General features: G+C 44.1%; 1 protein-coding gene across 1 annotated transcript in view; it reads right to left on the bottom strand.

Annotated features, from left to right (window-relative positions):
• Positions 1 to 15,018, bottom strand: part of b3glcta (beta 3-glucosyltransferase a) — a gene marked incomplete at its 5' end in the record, with an annotated part of 78,143 nt that overhangs the window by 43,179 nt on the left and 19,946 nt on the right. Inside the window, one exon of the mRNA XM_065016544.1 lies at positions 840 to 949. Coding sequence (XP_064872616.1) covers positions 840 to 949 — 110 coding nt within the window. The remainder of the gene's footprint in view (positions 1 to 839; positions 950 to 15,018) is intronic.

The raw sequence follows: 15,018 nt of genomic DNA, 5'->3' as shown, positions 1-15,018 counted from the left end.
CGTACAGCCACGTCTCAGTGAAACATAGGATGTTACAGTTTTTAATGTCCCGTTGGTAGGATAATCTTAATAATAAGCCATCAATTTTCTTTTCTAACGATTGCATGTTAGCAAGGAGAATGGAAGGCATTGGGAGTTTACTCGCTCGCCTCCGGCTTCTCAGAAGGATCTCCGATCTTCGTCCCCTTTTCCGGCATCTTTTCATCACGCAAAAGGCGTGGATCTGGACCTGTTCCAGTGAAAGCAAGGATATCCTTCTTGTCGGACTCAGAAAAAGTTTCTTCCAGTCCGTGGTGAGTAATTGCTTTTCTGATGTCCAGAAGTTATTTTTGGTCACAAGAGACGGTAGCAACAACATAATGCACACAATAAGTAAAAAAATAAGTAACACAAAAAGCCACAAAAAAATTAATAAATCACAATTGGTTGGGAGAATGTAAAACGTCAGCCATGTTCTTCGGCGCCATGATATGCACGCACACACAAACAAAAACTGCGAGGTCCTGCAAGTGACTGTCTTACACACAGCGACTTTTTATAGAAATATACAGCTGAATAAGTTTGATATATAATATAAACCTGTGTGTGTATATATTACTATCCTTGTGGGTCCTGGAAATCCACAAAAGTCCCCACAAGGGTAGTAAAACAAGGAATTCTCCATCGTGGGGACAATGAGGACAAAGGCTATTTTAGGCATAGAGGTTAGGTTTAGGGTTACAATTAGGGTTAGAATTAGGGTTAGGGTTAGGGAAAATGGAAAGGAAGTCAATTGTAGTTCCCCAAAAGGATAGTAAAACATTTGCTGTGTTTGTTTCTTTAAGTGGTGCTGGTGGTACCTGTGTGAGGCTCTGAGTCTGTTGTAACAGGTCTGCTCGCTGTCTCTCCGCCCAACTCATGTGGAATGAGTTACTCTGGCTCTGGATCACAAATACTATCTCTCGCAGGTCTGCAACACACAGACAGCACAGGAACAGATCAGAGAGACAGACACACACATCAGGTTAGAAAACACAGCACAGGATGTGAAGTAGCGCCACACCAACACAACACATTCCCTTTCTAAAGATATTCTAGGGATAATTAACAGCTCTCTTAAATTCCCACACAACACATTCCCTTTCTAAAGATATTCTAGGGATAATTAACAGCTCTCTTAAATTCCCACACAACACATTCCCTGTCTAAAGATATTCTAGGGATAATTAACAGCTCTCTTAAATTCCCACACAACACATTCCCTTTCTAAAGATATTCTAGGGATAATTAACAGCTCTCTTAAATTCCCACACAACAACATTCCCTTTCTAAAGATATTCTAGGGATAATTAACAGCTCTCTTAAATTCCCACACAAACACTACCTTACTCTGACCTCCATTGTAGACAATCACCATCCCATGAATAAAAGTTTAATTTGGCCTGAGTGACAAAGTCCATGAATGACACACACACACACACACACACACACAGTAAATGATGATCAGTCAGATGGGGTTGGCTAATGCAGTGACAGAACTCAACAGATAGCTGAATCAGCCTAAAGCCCAGCTGTCCACTGTGTGTGGCAGAGGCAAGATGGGCAGAAACAAGATGGGCAGCCTAGTAAAATATTATTGAGTATCTCCAGTGTGTAACGAGCCCGAGGTTAACGGGGAGCCTGTTGTAGCCGCTCGACAATATCTCTTTAACGGACTCGATCGCTCTTTAGAGAAGTGGGCCGCCTCGGCGTGCGACACGTTTACATATCATTATTGTGACCTTTATAGGGCCCGTATTACAGGCCCCGCTAATGCAGTCAGGCTTCATGTGGAATCCATTTACAGAATAGTAATGATGGGATGGGGGCTTTCCCTGTGTGACGAATCACATCGGTGGCAATGGGAACGACTGTAAACTACATAAGCTCTCGGTCTCTCTCGCTTGCCAACGGAATAACAACCTGGCTAAAGGATTAATGGAGTGAAGAATGTGTGCAATTTTCACCCATCATTCTGTTCAATGGAATTACACCCAACGACCCTCATCCAATCCCCTAAGCTGTCTTTGACAAGTTTGTGATGACTGAAAACACAGTTGTCTCACACATTGGGAAAGCAGGCCACATCCAGCTGCTGTACTGACTGACTGGATGGATGGAACATGGGATTTCAAACCAAAAACCTTCCTTGAGATTGTTAGATCATTGCCCTTACCAGGATATAAACCAGCAACCTTCTGGATAGTAGTCTGCCTCTCTAACCTCTTGAACAGGTCTCTGAATCTCTGGCCCCATGGCTACTGATGTCAGCCTATAAACACAGAATATGTCTATGGTGCTGCCCCAATAGGGCAGCAAGCCACATCCAGGTGTAGACACTAGAGACTATAGAGGAGTCGGCTTGGCCAGGTGTACTGATTGACTGCTTAGAGAGGTAGCAGGTGGCACTGGTGCTCCCAACTTAAAAAAGTTAGGAGCACCTAAAATAATGATTTTTTATTGATTGAGATGCAGCCTATATGTAGTGGTGAGTCGTCGTTCAGGGAAGGTGGGGCAAATCCACATGGTTTGGTTTCAATACTTCAAAACCAAAGGGTAGGTGCAGGTAGTCAATAGACTGGTTTTTGTTCAATTGTGAGTTTATTAAATGGATCAAATTTGCAGCGGCAGTTTATTTTTCCTGTGAGAGCGAAGTGGTTTTTAGCAGAGTGGTTAGAAAGGACGTGGAGGGCCAGAGCGGCGATGAGCAGGGTTTCCAATAGCTCCACTCATCACATACTCTGGTTCTGGTCAAACAAACACGGCAGACAGACCGATTGGACGTGGAGGGCCAGAGCGGCGATGAGCAGGGTTTCCAATAGCTCCACTCATCACATACTCTGGTTCTGGTCAAACAAACACGGCAGACAGACCGATTGGACGTGGAGGGCCAGAGCGGCGATGAGCAGGGTTTCCAATAGCTCCACTCATCACATACTCTGGTTCTGGTCAAACAAACACGGCAGACAGACCGATTGGACGTGGAGGGCCAGAGAGGCGGATGAGCAGGGTTTCCAATAGCTCCATCACATGCTCTGGTTCTGGTCAAACAAACACAGCAGACAGACCGATTGGACGTGGAGGGCCAGAGCGGTGATGAGCAGGGTTTCCAATAGCTCCATCACATGCTCTGGTTCTGGTCAAACAAACACGGCAGACAGACCGATTGCCACGTTGGACATTTTAACTAACCGCTTAAGTATTTGCACAGAATGTGGTCATAAAGATATCCGGCGGGGAGGTTTTGTTTTTATGTCAAGCTTTTTTAACAAACATTAACATGGGGGGTTTTAAACACAAACAAGTCATGGCAGCCAGTGACAGGTCTGGCTAATGGTGGTGGCAGAGCGACACGGGGAGGGAGAGGGGAAGGAGAAAGAGCTGATCTGAGTACACTGGATGACACTTGAACCCATTCCCACACAGGGCCTGAGAAATCAGCAGGGGGTAAACACTGGATCGGTGTCTTTTTAACGTTAGTGTGTGTGTTGCTCTGAGTGTGCAGCTTCTCTCTCCACCCTGGTTCACCACACCCCATCACAGAATCCCAATAGATCAAGAGGCTTTTTTCCCCCCGTTCTCCTATATACGCACACACACCGCCCTCCTCTGAAAGATCAACTTAGAGACAATCTGTCTCTCATACCTTCACACCACCTCTAAAAGCCCTTCTCCTGAGTCCGCTTAGTGTGTGTGCTGTCTGTTTGACTCTGCGCCTGTTTGTGTGTGTGTGTGTGTGTGTGTGTGTGTGTGTGTGTGTACACATGCTGGTGTAATGTATTCTAAAGCCCTAGATGCCGTTCCACAACGGCTTAGCCTTCTGATACTGCAGCGAACAGCAATAATACAACAGCTGCCTGTGACTAGTGCGAGGATCAGATAAGCTGCGTGCCAATCTCTCATTGTGTAGATAATACGTACCCCCGTGCCAAAGCAGAGGAGAAACCGGGGTAAAAAAGAAACTAATTAAGAGTGAATTCACCGTTCTGGGCGCCATACTAATGGGTTTCGATTAATCATCAAACAACGGAGAGGAAGGCAGCGTCCCAAATGGCATCCTATTCCCTACATAGTGCACTACTGTAGACCAGAGCTCTACAGGCCCTGGTCAAAAGCTGTGCACTATGTAGGGAATAGGATGCCATTTGGGACACACAGGATGAGAGGAAAGGATAAATCCTAGTACAGTCTCCCCTTCTAACCTAATCTCCATCAGACCTTGTCCTCGCGTCCTATCCCTTTAGTCGCAAATGCTTTTCCACGTTCTTCTTCTAATGCCCCGACAGCCACAGCAGGCAGGCCCAGGGGAAGTGAGTGATCGATACATTTATTGAATTACGGCTGATTTGTTGATTTGAAATGGCGGCTCCCATGCCAAAGACATCGCAAAGCACAGAGAGATGCCTCTCAATGACAAACGGAAGTGGATTTTGGGTTGTGCAGTGATGCTTAAGGGGAGAGAAGGTGGCTAGGGAGATAGCGGTGTCCCTTGGCACTGGTCATGCTGTCACATGGACAATCATGGACAGAAACACAAATGCTTGCACGGACGCATGCAAACGGACAGACGTGCAGGCAGGCACACACACACACAGAGTCATTAACCTCACACCATCAACAGATTATTTATTTTACCAGGTCTTTGTCTGATCACAGAGCTGGCAAGCATATGAGTCTGCCGTTTGTTTATCTCTTCTTCCTCTCACTCTGTATTCCATGGGGCAGGCAGTCCATCGATAAAAAGACAGTATCTGCCCTCAGATATATTGCCTGGAATGAGACGTGAGAGAGCTCTCCATTCTTATACTATTTCTCATCACATGGAGCCAGCCTTCCTACACTATCATCTCTGCTCAATGGCAAAAACACACTCACCCTCTCTCCTCACCGAAGGCACTGGAGTGTGTCGGAGTTGATATTCGTGTGAGTGAGAGAGAAATAGAAAGAGATGGAAAGAAGAAGACAGAAAGCAAACCCAAGTGTGTTTGTGGTGATGATCAGTGGACTTTACACAAGATCAGATAATGCGGAGGGACAGGATGGCAGGGGGTGAGGGGACAGGGGGACATGAGGGTAGAGAGGGAGGGTGGCAGAAGGTACGGGGGAAGAGAAGTGCGTTCCCCCCTGGGATATCTTGCAGCGCCTATCATCCCCATCAGTGTCACGGAGCAGAGAAGGTGTGAGATCCACTACAGCTCACTGGCATTTAACCCTTTCACACAGCTCAGGGCCCGACCCCCCCCACCACCACTGTTAAACACACACAGCAGCACACCTGGGGGAAAAGAAAAAAGGGATGAAATAGTATGGCTAACTGTGTTACAGCTATAGCGGTTTGGCCTGCCAGAAAATTGTGACTGCAAAAAGCATAGACAATACAGAGAACGGGAAAGATCAAGGTAGGTCAATCGTGCGATTTCAATTACAGCGATTTCTTTGACAAATGAAAATCGGCTTCTGTTGAGAAAGACAGAGCTACCGCCACCGGTGAGGCCATTAGCGTGTTGTGAACAAAGAATGTGTCATTACAGATGCAGAGCTGTCTATTGTAGCAATCAGTGCAGAGAGATGTCAATAGCTCATTTCCATAAGCGGCGGGACCAGCGTCCTCACCGCCGATGCTGATTGGGTCTGTGTAGGAAGCTTCCACGCTCCGATGGCTCACATCATTGGGCTCCCCCAGACAAGACACTTTGGAATTATCCTGCTCCGGAATTATCCATCTCTCCATAAAAACTAACTTCATGTTTCTCTCTCTCTTGCTAGGGATCCAATTGGGAGCTCCTAGGAGATGGGGCACACAGGAGAGCATTGAGCTGCTCAAGCGTGTCCATTATGCCAGATAGCGCCACAATCAAGGTACACATTCAATATGGCCATCTTTCAGGCCCAGTTAGGGTTCGATTCAGTCGGATGGAGAGAATTTATATTCTACCGAGAGGCGTTTTGGCAGGCCACCAGCCCATGTGTCATATAGCAAGTGCAAACGATTTCCTCTCATACGGAGTTTTAATTGCCTGGTGCAGGGATCAATAGAAGCGCAGTGTGTTTAACTTTCAGCTTACAGCGGGAAAGGTCAGTGTCATAAATATCTCTCCGTGATTTGGAGAGGGGGAGATAGGGAGCTAGGGGACAGAGAGAAATAGAGAATGACCTTATTACCACTCTCAGAAAGAGAGCAGGCCAGACTCAACACCTGAAGTTCGGAGAGGGGTATGTACGCCTACTTTAATCACACTCATTATAAATGCTGCAGTCCAGGTCTCCGTGGAAAACTCAGCAAATGAGTGTTGAAGGCAGCCTTAAACCCCCTACTTTGCATTAATAATTAAGGACCCAGAGGCTATTTAGTTTTAACAGATTCCAAATCATCACTCCCATCATCTGCTTTTAAACCTCAACGCCTTTTAAGAGTACTGTGGATGAAGTCAACATCATCATCACCACTTAGTACCGACACAGCGTGCTTCTGCATTTTTTTAGAGAGAGAGAGAGAGAGAGAGAGAGAGAGAGAGAGAGAGAGAGAGAGAGAGAGAGAGAGAGAGAGAGAGAGAGAGAGAGAGAAAACTAGTGTGGGATATTGTTTTTAATTGGTGGGAGTCATCGGTGCTGTCTTGATCACAGAAATAAAGAGCAGGTCAGATGAGTTCAGGAGAAAAACGGAAGGCAACCCGAGTTGGAAGACAAGAGGCGAGATTTGCTTTGTATGATTTTTTTTTCTCTCCAGAGGCACACACACAGCCGAGCACTTTTGACAAGTACTCCCACAGTGGCCCTGATGTTTAGTGTGTTGAAACATGTTAGACTATCATAAGCTGCTACATATTTTAGAGGAGAGCTTTTGGCTACAGTATGGTTTCTGTCAGCAACTTGTGAGCAGGCCTCCTAGGAGGACACAATGGAGGAGATCTCTAATCATGGGCTTGCTCCCTGCCAATACAGTCGCATGTACAGTGGGGCAAAAAAGTATTTAGTCAGCCACCAATTGTGCAAGTTCTCCCACTTAAAAAGATGAGAGGCCTGTAATTTTCATCATAGGTACACTTCAACTATGACAGACAAAATTAGAAAAACAAATCCAGAAATCACATTGTAGGAATATTTAATGAATTTATTTGCAAATTATGGTGGAAAATAAGTATTTGGTCACCTACAAACAAGCAAAATTTCTGGCTCTCACAGACCTGTAACTTATTCTTTAAGAGGCTCCTCTGTCCTCCACTCGTTATCAGTATAAAAGACACCTGTCCACAACCTCAAAAAGTCACACTCCAAACTCCACTATGGCCAAGACCAAAGAGCTGTCGAAGGACACCAGAATCAAAATTGTAGACCTGCACCAGGCTGGGAAGACTGAATCTGCAATAGGTAAGCAGCTTGGTTTGAAGAAATCAACTGTTGGGGAGCAATTATTAGGAAATGAAAGACATACAAGACCACTGATAATCTCCCTCGATCTGGGGCTCCACGCAAGATCTCACCCCATGGGGTCAAAATGATCACAAGAACGGTGAGCAAAAATCCCAGAACCACACGGGGGGACCTAGTGAATGACCTGCAGGGAGCTGGGAACTAAGTAACAAAGCCTACCATCAGTAACACACTACGCCGCCAGGGACTCAAATCCTGCAGTGCCAGACGTGTCCCCCTGCTTAAGCCAGTACATGTCCAGGCCCATCTGAAGTTTGCTAGAGAGCATTTGGATGATCCAGAAGAAGATTGGGAGAATGTCATATGGTCAGATGAAACCAAAATATAACTTGGTAAAAACTCAAATCGTTGTGTTTGGAGGACAAAGAATGCTGAGTTGCATCCAAAGAACACCATACCTACTGTGAAGCATGGGGGTGGAAACATCATGCTTTGGGGCTGTTTTTCTGCAAAGGGACCAGAACGACTGATCCGTGTAAAGGAAAGAATGAATGGGGCCATATATCGTGAGATTTTGAGTGAAAACCTCCTTCCATCAGCAAGGGCATTGAAGATGAAACATGGCTGGGTCTTTCAGCATGACAATGATCCCAAACACACCGCCCAGGCAACAAAGGAGTGGCTTCGTAAGAAGCATTTCAAGGTCCTGGAGTGGCCTAGCCAGTCTCCAGATCTCAACCCCATAGAAAATCTTTGGAGGGAGTTGAAAGTCTGTGTTGCCCAGCAACAGCCCCAAAACATCACTGCTCTAGAGGAGATCTGCATGGAGGAATGGGCCAAAATACCAGCAACCGTGTGTGAAGACTTACAGAAAATGTTTGACCTCTGTCATTGCCAACAAAGGGTATTTAACAAAGTATTGAGAAAAACTTTTGTTATTTTGTTAAATACTTATTTTCCACCATAATTTGCAAATAAATTCATTAAAAAATCCCACAATGTGATTTCTGGATTTTTTTCTGTCATTTTGTCTGTCATAGTTGAAGTGTACCTATGATGAAAATTACAGGCCTCTCTCATCTTTTTAAGTGGGAGAACTTGCACAATTGGTGGCTGACTAAATACTTTTTTGCCCCACTGTATATAAGGCCAATGGCACGAAGAACAATAGATATTAGGCCAGGCTAACCCTGGGGAGTACTTTTCTTCAGGGCCATAATCATATTTGCAATCGCAAATGGTTTGGTCCACAGTCCGTCACACAACTTGTAGGCTAATTGCAATTTTAATGAGTACATCTTCGGGCCCCTTTTTCCTTACATTTTACATTTACATTTTAGTCATTTAGCAGACGCTCTTATCCAGAGCAACTTAAAGGAGCAATTAGGGTTATGTGCCCTGCTCAACGGCACAGATACATTTTTCACCAAGTAGGTTGAAGGATTCGGACCAGAGACATTTTGGGTACTGGCCCTACGCTCCGCTAGGCTACAAGGTGTGTTGAAGGATTCGGCCCAGAGACATTTTGGGTACTGGCCCAACGCTCCGCTAGGCTACAAGGTGTGTTGAAGGATTCACACCAGAGACATTTTGGGTACTGGCCCAACGCTCCGCTAGGCTACAAGGTATGTTGAAGGATTCACACCAGAGACATTTTGGGTACTGGCCCAACGCTCCGCTAGGCTACAAGGTGTGTTGAAGGATTCACACCAGAGACATTTTGGGTACTGGCCCAACGCTCCGCTAGGCAACAAGGTGTGTTGAAGGATTCACACCAGAGACATTTTGGGTACTGGCCCTACGCTCCGCTAGGCTACAAGGTGTGTTGAAGGATTCACACCAGAGACATTTTGGGTACTGGCCCAACGCTCCGCTAGGCAACAAGGTGTGTTGAAAGATTCGGCCCAGACATTTTGGGTACTGGCCCAACGCTCCGCTAGGCTACAAGGTGTGTTGAAGGATTCACACCAGAGACATTTTGGGTACTGGCCCAACGCTCCGCTAGGCTACAAGGTGTGTTGAAGGATTCGGCCCAGAGACATTTTGGGTACTGGCCCAACGCTCCGCTAGGCTACAAGGTGTGTTGAAGGATTCGGCCCAGAGACATTTTGGGTACTGGCCCAACGCTCCGCTAGGCAACAAGGTGTGTTGAAGGATTCGGCCCAGAGACATTTTGGGTACTGGCCCAACGCTCCGCTAGGCTACAAGGTGTGTTGAAGGATTCACACCAGAAACATTTTGGGTACTGGCCCAACGCTCCGCTAGGCTACAAGGTGTGTTGAAGGATTCACACCAGAGACATTTTGGGTACTGGCCCAACGCTCCGCTAGGCTACAAGGTGTGTTGAAAGACACTCTAATGAAGGTGTTTCCTATCTGTAATGTATCCGGGTAGAAGGAACATGAAAAAGACGAGTGCTCGTTTTGTACATGTAACATCTGTAAATCTCACACACTAGAGGACAAATGTGACTAAAATACATCCAATGGCTGACATGAACAGAATAATGGGATGACAACGTGGTGCTAGAGTTCAAAGGAGCTTCCATATTGATTGTGGATGATTTTCATCCCCACCATCTGTTGAGTGGAACTGGGCAGGGACAACAGTTCACTGCATTGATTTTCAACGGACGAGGAGGCAGATGCAACTAGGAGAGGAGGGTGGCGGGTTTTGGAAGAAAGTGTACAGTACAGGCTGTAGATGCCCGTATATCACACATTCTGTACACTCATTGAGGTCTGCCCCTCGGTGCACACTCAGCATCAGATGCTCCTTCTGAAGAACTCAGAACTGTTGCAGCCACACAATGTCTTCTTGATCTCTGTCCAATGTTTGCCAATTGGATACCCATACATGCTCAAAAGTAAATAGGCCAGAGTCCTAGCCTGATGCACATGCTTTCATTTAACAGTTTTACGAATTCCAACCCCACAAACAATATCCTGCGCTTTCAGACTAGCTTAGCCTCCCTGGTGTGACAGAGCAAATTACAAATGGCAGTGCCAGATAGCTCGGTTTGTTCAGATAACAGTGTCTGTGTGCGTTTCCATTCGGCTAAGGTGCCAAATGAGGGCATTATAAACTTGTTTTTGTCTGCTTTTGTTTCCGCCTTGACCCAGTTGATTGAGCAAGCCAGCAGAGGTCTCGAGTTTCCCCTCCAAAACTCCTTGGCGGCTTCCTGGAGCCCTCCCCTCGATCGGAGCACTCTGCTATTGTATTAGAGCTCTCAAGCATGAAAGGCAAACATTAGATCCCTCCATTCGCTCTACTTATGAAATGTCTGCTGCCATCAAATTAAGAAGAGGAGAACTCCATTGAATAGTGAACAAGTGCAAAGCTGTATTGGGTTCATTTAACTTCCCAGGGTTAACTTTCCGCGCCACGATATCCTTCTTTAATAAGACAGGAATTCCTTTAACATCAAACAGGTATCATTACGACCATTCACAAGATTTCTCCTCTATACTGTATGGGAGGGGATTTAATATCTACCAGACAACAGGATGTCTCTCAAAAATCCCTTGTTTAACAATGACGGGGAATAAGGAAGCATAGTAGTACAGAACAAGGCCTTCTCTTGCTCGTCTAAAATGTAAACATTGAGACTGTTGTGATATGTCAGTGTAAAGCCTCAGTGATTTGTTAATTCCAGTACATCTCATGCTGGATTACCCTCATTAGCACAGATGCAGCTGAATATAAAACACATATCGCACTACAAATTGTGACCTACATTAATTTATTATTGGCCAATACCATACAGCTCTCTCTGAAGGACTGTGTTTAAAATCAAAACACTCGCACGGAACAGGTGCTGGCGTTGGTATTCATTGATGTGACAGATCAATGACTTTAGACAATAGTACATTGAATCATTAAGCATGGTTACATGCACAAAATAATGTGATTGTGGATAGTCAGAATAATAGTTTGTTCAAAACATTTACATGCTTTGCAAGAAGAACGATTTCCCCCATAAGCCTGTTTACATCGAGACATCTGAAATCAGGTTACCTGATGGGACTTTGCTTTCTGATGGAAAATTGCTGATCAAAATAAATGTTCTACTACAGTTTTACCATGTTACTTTGGCCAAGTGTTTTTTATTTGTATGCAAAAACAATTTCTAAGAGGCATACTTTCAGTTTTTCCAAACTCACTCGCACATACATTGGGAAAGTATTCAGACCCCTTGTCACGGTTCCCTCCGGTACTTTCCATGCACCAGTTTCAGAGGTCTACGTCACCGGCCTCTAGGAACTGAACTGTGTCAATACACACACCTGGTCCCCATTTCTTCACTGATTTATATTTGTATAAATGTGCCCTTTGGTTCACCATTGGGTTGTTGATTATGTCTCTGTTGGTCGTGTGAGTACCTGTGCCTTGTTGTTTTGGCTTTCGTGCCGCTTCTGTTGAGCAGATGATTGTGGGTCTCGTCCCGTGTTGTATCACTGTGCATTTGCGTGTTCGGGTATTGTCCCGTGTATTTATTCAAGGTACTCCTCGCTCTTTTGTTTGGGTTTCAACCCTGTGTTTTGTATAATGTTTCTTTGGTCTTCGTCCCGGTGCCTTTACATGGCACGCTAAAATGTGGGTAATTTTTTTATTTAAACTATTACACATTCCTGCTCCTGTCTCCCGATCCATTATACCAACGTGACACCCCTCAACTTTTTCTACATTTTGTTACGTTTACAACCATATTCCAAAATGGATTAATTAGTTTATTTCCCGCATAAATCTACACACAATACCTAATAATGACTAAGAAAAAAACAGGTTAATTTATTAAAACTAAACAACTGAAATTTGACAGAGTACCAGTCAAATGTTTGGACACAGCTACTCATTCAAGGGTTTTTCTTTATTTTTACTATTCTCTACATTGTCGAATAATAGTGAAGACATCAAAACTATGAAATATCATATATGGAATCATCTAGTAAACGAAAAAGTGTAAACAAATACAAATATATTTGAGATTCTTCAAAGTAGCCACTCTTGGCATTCTCTCAACCAGCTTCATGAGGTAGTCACCTGGAATGCATTTCAATTAACAGGTGTGCCTTGTTAAAAGTTACATTTGTGGAATTTCTTTCCTTCTTCATGCGTTTGAGCCAATCAGTTGTGTTGTGACAAGGTAGGGGGGTATACAGAAGATTTGGTAAAAGACTAAATCCATATTATGGTATGTACAGTTTAAATAAGCAAAGAGAAATTACAGTCCATCATTACTTTAAGACATGAAGGTCAGTCAGAGCAGAACATTAAGAACTTTTAAAGTTTCTTCAAGTGCAGTCGCAAAAACCATCAAGCACTACGATGAAACTGGCTCTCATGAGGACCGCCACACAAAAGGAAGACACAGAGTTACCTCTGCTAAGTTCATTGGAGTTAAAACCTCTCTGGGATATTCAGGATGGTAGCGTCCCACCTCAACAGACAGTGAAAGTGCAGGGCGCCAAATTCAAAACACAGAAATCTCATAATTAAAATTCCTCAAGCATACAAGTATTTTGGCACCATTTTAAAGATAAACTTCTCGTTAATCCAGCCACAGTGTCTGATTTCAAAAAGGCTTTCTGGTGAAAGCACACCAAAAGATTATGTTAGGTAAGCACCTAGTCACAGATAAACACAGCCATTTTTCCAGCCAAAGAGAGGAGTCAAAAAACAGAAAGAGATAAAAATGAATCACTAACCTTTGATGATCTGCATCAGATGACACTCATAGGACTTCATGTTACACAATACATTAATGTTTTGTTCGATAAAGTTCATATTTATATCCAAACATTTGAGTTTACTTTGGCGTGTTATGTTCAGTAGTTCCAAAACATCCGGTGATTTTGCAGAGATCCACAACAATTTACAGAAATACTCATCATAAATGTTGATGAAAATACAAGTGTTGTACATGGAACATTAGATAAACTTCTCCTTAATGCAACCTCTGTCAGATTTCAAAAAAGCTTTCCCGAACAAGCACACCATGCAATAATCTGAGTACAGCACTCAGACAACAAAACAGCCAAATAGATATCAGCCATGTTGTGCAGTCAACAGAAGTCAGAAATAGCATTATAAATATTCACTTACATTTGATGATCTTCATCAGAATGCACTCCTGGGAATCCCAGTTCCACAATAAATGTTTGATTTGTTCGATAAAGTCCCTCATTTATGTCCAAATACCTCCTTTTTGTTTGCGCGTTTAGTACACAATCCAAAATCACGACGCGCAGGCAAGTCCATGCGAAATTTCAGATGAAAAGTTATATTACAGTTCGTAGAAACATGTCAAATGAAGTATAGAATCAATCTTCAGGATGTTTTTAACATAAATCTTCTTCTTAATGTTCCAACCGGAGAATTCCTTTGTCTGTAGAATTGCAATGGAACGCAAGCTAACTATCACGTGAACGCGTGTGGTCAGCTAATGGCACTGCCAGACCTCTCACTCAATCCCCTCTCATTCACCCCCACTTCACAGTAGAAGCATCAAACAAGGTTCTAAAGACTGTTGACATCTAGTGGAAGCCTTAGGAAGAGCAATATGACCCCATAGACACAGTTTTCGATAGGGAATGAGTTGAAAAACCTACAAACCTCAGATGTCAACCTTCCTGGTTGGATTTTTTCTCAGGTTTTGCCTGCCATATGAGTTCTGTTTACTCACAGACATCATTCAAACAGTTTTAGAAACTTCAGAGTGTTTTCTATCCAAATATACTAATAATATGCATATATTAGCAACTGGGCCTGAGTAGCAGGCAGTTTACTCTGGGCACCTTATTCATCCAAGCTACTCAATACTGCCCCCCAGTCCCAAAGAAGTTAACTGCACCTGAGATTTAAGCCCAAATAAATGCTTCACAGAGTTCAAATAACAGACATCTCAACATCAACTGTTCAGACAAGACTGCGTGAATCAGGCCTTCATGGTTGAATTGCTGCAAAGAAACCACTACTAAAGGACACCAATACGATGAAGAGACTTGCCTGGGCCAAGAAACACGAGCAATGGACATTAGATGCTGCAATAATTGATGTGTCGGGGGGCTAGGGTCAGTCTGTTAAATCTGGAGTATTTCTCCTGTCTTATCCGGTGTCCTGTGTGAATTATGCTCCCTCTAATTCTCTCTCTCTCTCTCTGAGGACCTGAGCCCTAGGACCACACCTCAGGACTACCTAGCCTGATGTCACTGATGCTCTCCCCAGTCCACCTGGTCGTGCTGCTGCTCCAGTTTCAACTGTTCTGCCTATGGAATAGGCCACTGTGTTCTCGTGGACTTTCATTTTTTTTTTTTTCACCTTTATTTAACCAGGTAGGCTAGTTGAGAACAAGTTCTCATTTGCAACTGCAGACAATGCTGCAGACAATTTGATACCTTTCCCCAGATCTGTACCATCGACACAATCCTGTCTCGGGTGCTCTACGGAAAATTCCTTCGATCTCATGGCTTATTTTTTGCTCTGACATGCACTGTCAACTGTGGGACCTTATATAGACAGGTGTGTGCCTTTCCAAATCATGTCCAATCAAGTTGTAGAAACATCTCAAGGATGATCAATGGTAACAAGAGGCACCTGAGCTCGATTTCGAGTCTCATAGCAAAGGGT

The sequence above is a fragment of the Oncorhynchus nerka genome, unplaced genomic scaffold (assembly GCF_034236695.1).
Source record: "Oncorhynchus nerka isolate Pitt River unplaced genomic scaffold, Oner_Uvic_2.0 unplaced_scaffold_13___fragment_8___debris, whole genome shotgun sequence".
Classification (NCBI taxonomy): Eukaryota; Metazoa; Chordata; class Actinopteri; order Salmoniformes; family Salmonidae; genus Oncorhynchus; species Oncorhynchus nerka.
This window is presented reverse-complemented; position numbering and strand designations above follow the sequence as displayed.